We start from the raw sequence: 11,413 nt of genomic DNA on the forward strand, positions 1-11,413 counted from the left end.
GAGTTCGAGCTCATTCGAGTTAGAGATTTAAGCTCAAATTTGGCTTAATTGGCTTGATTCAAAACTCAAAAACTCGAACCTCGCTTAACTCAAAAGCTCACAAGTTTTGAGTTTGGTTTAAATTCGACTGTGAACTATAAGCTTTCTATATAAATAAAAAGTTATATATATATAAATTATTTTTTATTTTTATGTATAAAAATTAAAAATATTATATATAATATTTCTATTATATATATAACATTTCCATATTTATTTTTTATACATATGATGAGACATGTAATTTATAATATTCTAAAATTTTAAACCAGAGCGTATGTAAATGAAAATTTTGCTGTTAAAAGAAAACTAATACCAGAAATTAAAAAAATAAGGACTGATAATACCAGAAAACTAATATCAAATAAGGATTTGGACGACGAGGGGCGCGACGCGTAAAAAAGGAATGGTAATTGTTTCCGGTTGTCAAAACAGTTCTGAGATTCTTATTGAAAAATTTAGTTAAATATGAAGGAACATTGATGACTGCAAGTGCTCACATGTTTACTACTGTTATTGGATCTGGAGTTCTCTCCCTAGCTTGGGTTGTAGCTCAGTTGGATTGGAGAGTAGGACCTGCTGCTCTCATACTCTTCGCTGTCATCACTTGGTTCACATCAGTTCTACTTGCTGACTGTTACAGGTCTCCTAACCCTGTTACAGTCTATTCATGAAAAGCCAAACTAGGTTAAAAATAATAATAATAATAAAAAAGAAAAGGTTCCTGAAACCAGTCTATTCTTGGTGAGATTTTTAAGAGAAATTAAACAAACCCTTCAGAATTCAAGTTCAAAACATTGATAAACCGGTCTTTCTTGAATGTCTGGAATCCTAATGGGGTTTCTAATTTTCCCTTTTCTTTTCTCATGAGGAATAATGATTCAGCTCGGTGGATTAGCTCAATATAGTAGCTTTGTAGGGGCTACCATCGGATACATATAAGTAATTTAATCCGATGCCTTCTTAGCTTTAAATGCTGTTCTTAACTTCTTTTCATTCAATTTTGGCTTTAATTGTTTGTAGATAATGTCTGGTTTTGATTTCGTATTGCTTTTCTCAATTAGGGCAGTTCAAATGTCCAACTGCTTCCACAAGAACAGCCACCATGCCAATGCGACACATCACACTATCCCTTCATGATCATCTTTGCATGCATTCAAATAATTCTCTCTCGAAAACCCAATTTTCACGAGCTCTCTTTGATTATCCATCATAGCAGCTATTATGTCATTTTCTTATTCTCTAATAGGAATTGGCTTCTTCGTAGCCAAAGTTGCAGGTTTTCAGTAAGTGATTCATAAAACTCTGAAACAAGATGGATAGATCAAGGTTCTAAATATCGATATGTCCGATACACTAGTAGGGGCATATTGGGTGATATCGATAGTGTTTTTTTACTTTTCTTTTATATTTTTTTTCAAAACCAGTTCAGTGGGCAGTTTAAGGCTCTTTCACCCCCTGAACCGGTCAGAACCCTGATACACCCTCTGTAGGGGCGTATCGGGGAGCTTCCAAAACAATATGTATCGGCCAATATGTGTCAATACTTTAAACCTTGGGATAGATACCCAAAAAGGATTATTCATTTTTCTTGGATGGGTTTCATTTTTCAGAGAAAAACCGTATTGTAAGGACTAGTTTGAGAGGGGTCGAAGTTGGATTGGATGTCACTGCAACTGAGGAAATGTGGAGGATCTTTCAGGCCATCAGAGACACTGCCTTTGCTTACACCTTCGCTCCTGTCCTCATTGAGATAAATTACCAGACCTTTTTATGTGTCATTTGTGTCATTTTCATAAAGGACATTATAAAGAAAATTAGATGACCTTTAGAGGGCATTTGCATCATTCCACATGCCACTTAACGTCTGTTAACAGTTTTAGACTAAATTGACAGTTTTCCAAAGTTTGGATATTACAGTGACACATTTTGAAGTTTGGGTACTAACTCAACACTATCCAAGTTTAAGTTACTAAACTGAAATGTCCCTATATATATATGCCTCACAAGTCGAGCTTTATTAGACTTGAGTTCAGTTTGTGAAAAGTTGGATTCGTATCCACCCCTATTCATGGCCTCTCTGAAAAGTCTGAATGACTAGCAAGAATCCTCGGAATGTAGATTTGGTGGGAAGAATTCTCGTAGAAGACCTTTGTTTCTTTCCTCTGGGATATAGAAGAGGTTGAGAATGACGCCATAACCATCACAGATGTTCTTTCCGGCAATGTGCTGTTCTTCAGTTATACGATCAATACTTCTCTTGTCTTGAGGGTATAAACCTCTTTCTAACAGGGGCCTAAGCCTCAAATTTGTGCGCCTCGACTCAAAGATAAGCCTTTTAAACCAATGCTTCCAAAGGCCAAAATATATTTCCTTTTACATTTTATTTAATTAATCATTTACCCAATTGGGTTTTGACAACGACAAAAAACCAAATTTTTTGTAATAACGGGGAAAAATGATACAACTTTTATTTTTGTTTTGAGCTGATGAAGTAACAAAAAATGGGGTTTATGTAACGTTTAAGACTTGATGGGCATACCTTTAAAAGTAGGGAATTAAAATCTATACCTTTTTGGGGGTGAGGGTGCTAGATTTGGTTTCCAAAGCAAACAGCCCATTCCTTCGATCTAGGGATGAGCAAATTCTTCGGCAGAAGCGACTAAGAGCTCGCAGGTCGCAGCCTGGGGTTTCTGTTGTACTTTGCTTACAGTGGATTGCTGGGGGTTATATCAGCTTAACACTTTATCCAGTCTCTAGTCTCTAAACTTTTTCCTCTCGATCTTATACAAGTTTTCCCGTTGCAAACAAGAGAGAGAGAGAGAGAGAAAGAGAGAGTTATTTTTCCTGGCTTAATGCTACATTACCTAGAGTGGCACCAAATACAATGGAAAAAATGGTTATACAACCTCTTTTCAAAGGGCATATACATACTAATTACAATTGGTTGAATACAGCAGCTCATGCAGCAATATGCAACCATGTTCTAGAGATAACCATCTCTACGGTCTTGTTCCTCGGCGGCCTTGTTAGCAGCTTGAACAGCTTTGAACCACAAGAATGCCTGTATAAGAGATGTGGATTAGATAAAGGGCTAAAATCTGATGAATCTTATACATTTATAAATGGTATAACTCTCCCTTATCCTTCTGATAGTTGAGCTAGACTTTAAAATACGGATTAGCTTAAGAGTATATGCAGAGATTTGATTTTCTTCCAATTCAGTGATCCTGAGCACCCAAAATTTGGTCCATATCTAATAGTTGTCCAAAGAGAGCAGCTAACCAATGCATAGATTTACCAAATTGGTTTACTTTTCTTGCCCTATCACATTCCAAGAGGCTAAAATTAGTGGCTTGATAAATGTAAAACATTTTTTATCAATTTAAATGTAAAGCATATATAATTGTATTAGATTAACAAGGCCTTATTGCTTGCTTGAAACTCCAGGTGTTGTAATATTATAAGAAAAGGATAGAACATGGAAAAGAAGGGTCAAATAGCTTACAGAAGTTGGAACACCAGTAAAGGCAAAGAACCCAAGCAAGGGTGCATAAAACACGCTATCTGAATTCAGCAACCCAAAAACAGGCTTCTGGTTCACATACTCAAAAACAGAACCAATCTGCATTGAAATTCAAAACAATTTCAACTATTTATTTCACAAGTTCTAAGAATTAAAAAAAAAAAGCAAAAAGAAAAAGGAAGTGAGGGAAGAAAGGAGAGAGTACCGCAGCTATTGCAGTTATAGTCGAGGCAAGCAAATAAACATAGAAGGGGATCTCAAAGGATTGTTGAGAAGCGATCTCTTTTCCTTCATCCTGGGCCCAAGGGGGTGGTACATCTGAGTCTGGTTTAGCCCAGGAGGGAATTGTCTCTTCTGAGTCATTAGATTTTGCTGAATCTTTGGTGATAGCTAAAACAACAAACCTATGAGACAACTTCTTTGTCTCACAATTCTGATGGCTTTTGCTAACTCTAAAGATAATAGACAGACCAAGGGGTTTATCATTTACTACTGAGCTTGGTTTGGAGAACGTTGGGTTGCATCTTCTTGAACTGTATGATAGATTGGAAATGCATAGTGGCACTGATGCAGATGCCATCCCAATGTCTACTTTTGTTTCTCTCTATTGTAGATACCTGATATAGAATCATAAGTTTTAACATCCCAAATTCAAAGTAGAATCATAAGCTGCTAAACAAACACATCATCAGAATTTTTTCAAGTAAAAACATTTTATCAAAATAGAAATAAAAAAGATATCATATCATGTATGTATCAATAGATTATGGACCAGTTTATACAGAACCAAATTTAAACAACAGTCATCTAGCATCCAAACCAAAAACATGTTTTGCAGTTTTAGTAGAAATAATTGTGACAATTAAGATTGAAGATAAGGAGAAATCCCAAATTGACCACTTCCGTTAACTTGGATCAACTACCCATAATGAGAGAGAAATTGAAGAGAAAGCTGCCCTTAGAATTAGGGTATGGTGGATGAAGTGAAGGAATGCATCTGGTGTGCTGTCTGACTGATGCTTAACAATGAAAATAAAAATAAAATTTATAAAATGACTATAAGACCAACAATGTAATTCAGAAGAAAATGCTAGACAATGAACAAATAACATGTCTAGAAAATGAATTAGCTGATATGAAGATGTTGAGGTGGATGAATGGCAAGACTAGAAATTATAGAATTTAGAAATGAGCATGTTCAAGAGGACTTGGGAGTAGCTCCAGTAGAGGGCAGGATGAGGTAAAGTCAACCAAGATAGTTTAACCATGTGTTTAGATGACAAATGACTACAACAGAGTGAATTGGTGCAAGTAGAAGGGTCTAAAAGAACAAGGGGAAAACCAAAGAAACAATGGGTTGAAAAGGTAAGAAATTATCTGAGAAACATAAAGAATGACTCTTGATTCATAATGACAAGACATGATTTGTGTAGCTGATCTGAAATATTTGGGGTTAAGGCTGAATTGTTTTTTTTTTTTTTTTTTGATCAATAACAGTGAAACTTTATTAATGATATACAAAATCAGAATTACAAGGGAGGGAGCTAAAAATTCTTAACTCCCAGCTACCCAAAAAACATCCTGACCATGCAGTGATTACAAAACAGCCCAAAATATAGTGTCTCTGTTTACCCCTTGCCTAGCTAGACCATCAGCCAATGCATTTGCACTTCCGTTGCATCAATTATAATGGAATCCCAATCATAAAACAATTTAGATGTCTATATATCCTTAAATTCCCCCAAGGTAGATTCCCATTGCATACTCAAAATCAACCACTCTCTGTTACAGTTCTTCTAACAATGTAGTCTTATCGTAAACAATGGGTGATTTCCATTCTTTCCAACTGCACTAGCAGACTGAAAAAGGGGTCATGCACAAAAGATTCACACATTTCTCACTCTTATGATCCATGGTTCAAATGCATAATGAAAACACCCTTCAGAAAACCAGATTCCTTTAGAAAAACCAAGAAACTTCCAACACAGCTTCTAGGGAGGAGGAAAAAAAAAGGGAACCCATCTTCCCTACCAGAAGGTGATCCATGGTAAGAATTCTATCCACAACAGAACTCCAGATAAAGGAAAATATTTTAGAAAGACGAGTAACTTCCAAGTTGATTTAGCTGGAATGTCCAAACTGAATAATCACCCCCTCATTAAGATCTGTCTCCTCTCCAGAACAAATCATCTCAACTTTTCAATTATTGTACTTCTTTATCCAAATCTTGGATCTGTCCCAAGATCTGATACCTATGAAATAAATAAACAAGCCTCTTTGTTTGAGAAAGATCGAAGGTCCGGGTGTTCATGTATCCGAGCAACATTCAAGTCCAACTTGCCCCCTCGATTAACGATGAAGATGTCGATTAAGATGTTAAAAGAATTTTGTATGAAGGAGCTCTAGTTATTTTGGAACTTATTTTGGTGGTTTTAAATGGAGAATAGTTTATTTTTAAACGACTCAAAAAAATGTCAAATGAAGATACAAAATGTCTTGACTAAATGCTAATTCAGATGAATCCTCTAGATTCACAGATAGGTAGGGAGGGAGGGAGAAAGAAAGAACTAAATGAACCTAATTCTTAACAATGGAGTCGGAATGCTAGAAAATATCTCACTTCCATATTCCACAGAGAAATATATATAATGTGGACCTCTTATCTTTACTGACTACTATAAATACCACATGCAAAGCACATGCCTTACAATCAGTACTTTCAAACAAAATACATTTAACTCTCTTTAATTTCTCCGGCAATTTTTCCTCCACAAACTGAAGAGCAACAACCAGCATTATCATCATAAAAATATTTGTAGTCCAGCAATTTGATCTGTAGCAGGTACAAAAGATAAAAAGAGGAAGAAATAGGGTAGAAAATAGATAGATGGAGAGAAAAGGAGAGGAAATCATGGGATCAAAGAAAGTTATCCCATCAACCCCAGCCTCTCATATATATACTGATTGTCTTTTTTTGTTCAGAAACACAGAAAGTTTTATTAATAACTTAAATTAGAAAAAGTTACAACAAGAGGTTGTGAAAACAGAGAAACGCATTACAGCAACAAACACCCCATCACCCTGTTACAATTGAACTGAATACATTTGTCGTTTATGAACACCTTGCTTAGCCAAACCATCTGCCAAATAATTAGCTGGCCTTCTTACCCATCTTACTTGAATGTTCAATGCCCTTGAAATCCACTTTAAATATCTGATTCATTTCAATAATGCCAACCCACCCCCTTACCTTTCTTCAACCACCCCACTACTATCTTCAAATCCCCTTCAATAACCAACCTTACAATCCCCATCCCTTTAGCTTTTTGTACCCCAAAAATTGCTACCATAAGCTCTGCTCTGACTGAATCACCCCATTCTATTGGACCTAAATACAATGCACAAATATTACTACCTTTCATTCCTTATAATAACTCCGATTCCTGAGGGCCCAGGATTGTCTAAACTGCTACCATCAAAGTTTAATTTCATCCAACCACCAATTGGGCAACTGGGGATGACCGGACCTCAAGAAGTTTTTGCTTTCTAGAGGAAGAGTTAGCTATTGCCCCTCAATTCCTAAAGAAATTGACCACTGTAAAGTATGAGTTTAGTGTCTTCACCTAATGTTCAACTATTAAGGTTACAAGTTCAATAACTGTCTCCTTACTCTTTTCTTTTTTCCCAAAAATTCTGGTGTCCCTCTCTTCCCTAACTATCCAAGCACCACTGCTCTTGTACATCTCCACTAAATTCTACCCATTCTTTTTTGTGCTCCTCAGGATAGATGGGCAAAACAACCCATACAAACTGACAAGGGGGTTCCACCTATAACCAAAAAGAGAACAAAACCATTCCCAAATACAGCAAATGAAAGGATAGGAGATTTAGAGATGGTAGGCAATCTCACCATTCAACTTACACAGAAAGCGCCAATTAGGGGACAAGGACCAAGTTGGTCTTTTCTTTTGCAACTTACAAGGAATTATTGTAGCATCCCTAATTAATCAATTTCCAATAATGACAACTTTACCCCCATTTACACATCATACTTTCTTCAGAAATAGTTTGTGAGTTTTACGTAAGGTCCGTGAACAAATTAGAAATTAATATATCGCTACTAGTTGGGTGGCACAAGCGAAGAGGGGAGAGAGGTACAAGGCATAAACCTCCACTACCTAGAGCCATGAGGTTGAGGCATGATTCAAAATGTAAGAGGCGTAAGCCTCCCGAACACAAGGAGGTTTAAGCCTCCTTAAGAGGAGGGGGATGAGGAGGAACTCGTCTTTTCTTTTTTCTTTTTTTTTTTTTTATGAAAGATGTCTTACATTAAGAAGAATGAAGATGCATACCTAATACAAAAAAAGGGCTGCATTGAAAAGGTGTTGGGGGCGAAGCCCCCAGCCCAAACTTTCTTTTCCCTTCTCTTTCCTTCCTTTCCCTTTCCTTTCCTTTTCTTTCTTTTATCTCTTTTTCTTTCCCTTTTCTTTTTTTGTCTTTTTGTATGATGTGTGCATGAGGCGAAAAGCATACGAGGCATACACCTCTTGCACTTGAGGCATATGCCTCAGGGCATTTTGGAGGCGCCTCGCCTGGAGGCACACCTCTAGGCATACACCTCCCATGCCTTTTAAAACTCTGAGGAAAAAAATAAACTAAAATTTTTTAATGGTTATTTTGACATGGAGCCAAGGCAATTATCCGAAATTCAGCATTTAGTATAGATAAACTACCATTAAGGGTCAACATGAGGATGGTGATTGAATTGGATAAACATATTCAGGATGTGGTCCCATGGTGCAGGTTGTGTGCATTTGGATTATATGCAAAATCAGATTTAAGAACAAATACCTTAGAAACATTAGGTTTTAAAACAAATTGGACAAAAACATAATATATGCAATGTAAATTTAATAATAAGAATTGAAATCAAGGTAGGCTTACCAACTGATGCTGGCTCAGTTGGTAATTTCTCTTGCTTGTTGTAGCAGAGAATTGGGATCAAATCTCGTCGCCACCAAACTTAGGATCAATGTGGCTTCTTCCATTGCCTTAGTTTGATAATCCATGACAAGGGGGAGATTGAGGAGGCTGTCACACATAGAATTAGGGTACGATGGGAAAAATGGAGAGGTACATCCAAAGTCCTATGTCATGGGAGAATACAATTTAGGCTAAAAGAAAAATTTTATAGAACAGTTACAAGGCCAGCAATGTGTACTTGTACAGAGCATAGTGTTGGGTAGTCAAGAAACAACATATCCAAAAATGAGTGTTGTAGAAATGTGAATGTTGAGATGGATAAGTGGGGAAATTAGAAAGCAAAGGATCAAAATATAAATTCATTCAAAGGAACCTAGAAGTAGTTCCAATAGGTGATAAAATGAGGGTAAGAAAATTAAGATGGTTTCAACAAAATGTAGAGAAGGCCACCAACAACATCAGTAAGAATAATTGATCTCTTACAAGTTGAAGGGGCTAGAAGAGCTACAAGCATACCAAAAAGGGCATAGGTTGAAGTATGAAGAAATTAATTAGGAATCCTTGGTTTAACAATGGATGTGGCACCAAGTAGAACTGAATGCCAAACAGAATTCGTTTAGCTGAACCCATATAGTTGAGACAAGGCTTAGATGATGACAAGGATGGTGATTGAAGATTATGTCCAGTGCATTTTCCAATGAAATAGCAACATCTTTACATCATAATGTTCTAGTACTAGATATACCTGCCCTATGTAAGGGCAATTACTACAATCAAGCATAGAAAGAGCAATAACAGTGATGTATTGAACCATATTACAAATCAAAGATGCCTGAGGCATCCATCCACTATCCTTCCAAGTAGAGTGTTTCAAATCTTAGCAGTAAAATGCTTCAAATCTCTACACTTTGATCAAAACAGCAGTCAAACTAGAGATATGCATTGAGTTATTTAGGAACAAATTCTTCATTCAGCTCTGTACAAGGATCAATTTCTGTTGCTTAACCCACGCAATTGGACATTTATATGAGGCACTAACAGATTGTGAAAGGAGTTACGATTTCAAATTTCAGTCCATTGACATCCATCATGAGCAATCTGAAAAGAGTTTAATTTTTAGCCCTACTGACTCTTGTCTGAATCACATTGGAAGAAGGAATTTAAAGAGGCAAATGGCAGTTAATACTAACAGAAAGAGATAGCAGGCATATACACTAAACACCAATGAAAAGGATGACCAAATATTAAACAAATAAAACAAGAAAACTGTTTATTTATGCAGCTAGTGCATTATCGGGTAAATCTAATCAGAGATTCAGAACAATTATATTTTGGACAGCTTGAGCAACTAGTCTAAGAGCATTCACTTGGAAAGCATGATATCACAGATCAAGGAACAACAAAAAACAAGATTTGGAAGCATTAAGAAACAGTCTAAAGAAGACAAAGCTGCAAAAAAACAAATATAACAGATTTCCTTTGTTTATGGAACAAAAGAAAAAAAAATTAAAAAAAAAAAATCCAAGTGATGCACTTCAAACTCAAGTTACCAAACAAAGTCAAAAGTGTATAGCAGATCTCCTGTCAAAATATGCAATGAACTTGAAAGTTAGCAAATATACAACCGCAGTAGTAATATTCAAGTATTTTAGATAACTTTTCTAAATTCCTTTACTACATGCACCCCTTAATCCATAGAAGAATTATGTAATCAATCCAGACCATACATCTGAAGTACAGAGTGGTAAATTGGTCAGTCCCATTCAATTCAGACCATGCACCCCATTCACATCAACCATGCATCCTACCATTCATTGTGTTCTTATTTTAATAATTTTTATTAAGGGGATGAAGCAAAGATGTAGAACCTCTTCAAAAAAGAAGAAGAAAAAAAACAGATGTGGAACCTTTTTCCGGTCACCGACTAAGCTTTCAATCCAATGTAAAACAGTGTAAGGGGATGATGCCTGCTAATGTTCCAAAGTAGAGCAATTTTAACACATCAGCTTCTTAATAGAACGAACTTTAGGACCTTTCAAGCATTCTCTTGATAGGAAGGGAAGCAACTGAGACATGACAAGGTGGAAATTACGTTTGAGCATGGCAGATACCAAGCATAATCGATTTTTTAATCAAGCACTGCGTCTAGCTGATGGAATGGGAACGAGAGTGAATGTGTCAAACCTAAATAATTATGAAACCAGGAGCATACAATCCCCTCTTTCTCAACAAGAAGATGGACGACAACTATAAGACAAAGCTTACACTTGCTTCAACCAAACTCCAACAGAAACCCTAGACTACTCCGAAAGAAGAATTTAAAGGGAAGAAGCGCCAGATTGTGGCGCATGTGATACCTGTAGCGAGGAAGAAGCCGAAGAAAAACTGCTTAAAGTGATGGCTGCTGCTCGCCGTTCGTGAAGGATGCTCGACTGCTAGCAGCAGAGTTCGATGAGACGAAAACAAATGGGACAGAATGTGTCAAAACCCCAATTCTGTGAGGTTATTTTTGAACAATAAAAAAATTATCTAAAGAATCGCTGACCACACATCGAGAGAGGTTGCTTACTTGCTTCTAACAGCATTTTAGCTTTCTTTGGTTGGTGACCAATCAGTTGGTACACATCAAATTTTTTGATTTTTTTTATAATCAAATTTTCGAGTCATCGGTTCAACCGTCCGAGTCGAACGATTCAACATATGACGTTTTTGTTCTGGAGGTGTAATGTGATCCATGGCCAGCACGGGCACGGCCCACTTTTGTAGGCTGTGCCGGGCCAGCATGACCCACTTTTGCGGGCCACCCACATTGTAATGGGCCATGCTAGGTTGGCACATAGGCCTAGGCGGGTCATTCCTGCCTGG

The 11,413-nt window shown here is 36.7% G+C and overlaps 1 protein-coding gene across 3 annotated transcripts; it reads right to left on the minus strand.

Annotated features, from left to right (window-relative positions):
- Nucleotides 1-2,862: 2,862 nt before the first annotated feature.
- Nucleotides 2,863-11,083, minus strand: LOC104590574 (uncharacterized). Of its 3 annotated transcripts, XM_010249294.3 has the most exons (5): nt 10,906-11,083; nt 3,771-4,182; nt 3,548-3,664; nt 3,325-3,363; nt 2,863-3,103 (listed from the first exon to the last, which is right to left on the minus strand). In XM_010249294.3, exons 2-4 carry the CDS (start codon nt 4,143-4,145, stop codon nt 3,337-3,339), a joined length of 519 nt encoding a protein of 172 aa, XP_010247596.1. In that variant the 5' UTR covers nt 4,146-4,182; nt 10,906-11,083; the 3' UTR covers nt 2,863-3,103; nt 3,325-3,336. The 3 variants fall into 3 exon arrangements, with proteins under 3 accessions (XP_010247596.1, XP_010247591.1, XP_088745383.1); XM_010249289.3 differs by lacking the exon at nt 3,325-3,363 and having other exon boundaries at nt 10,906-11,080; XM_088889257.1 differs by lacking the exons at nt 3,325-3,363; nt 10,906-11,083 and adding an exon at nt 10,456-10,831.
- Nucleotides 11,084-11,413: the final 330 nt, after the last annotated feature.

This window comes from Nelumbo nucifera, chromosome 6 (genome assembly GCF_055504915.1).
Source record: "Nelumbo nucifera cultivar China Antique chromosome 6, China Antique-T2T, whole genome shotgun sequence".
NCBI classification, from domain to species: Eukaryota; Viridiplantae; Streptophyta; class Magnoliopsida; order Proteales; family Nelumbonaceae; genus Nelumbo; species Nelumbo nucifera.

Excerpts from the sequence above, each read along its gene's own strand:
- LOC104590574 (XM_010249289.3), bottom strand. The coding sequence starts at position 4,145 with ATGGCATCTGCATCAGTGCCACTATGCATTTCCAATCTATCATACAGT. Across the intron at positions 3,665-3,770 it reads CTATAACTGCAATAGCTGCG|ATTGGTTCTGTTTTTGAGTA; the intron begins GTACTCTCTCCT and ends ATTTCAATGCAG. Across the intron at positions 3,104-3,547 it reads TTACTGGTGTTCCAACTTCT|GCATTCTTGTGGTTCAAAGC; the intron begins GTAAGCTATTTG and ends TCTCTTATACAG.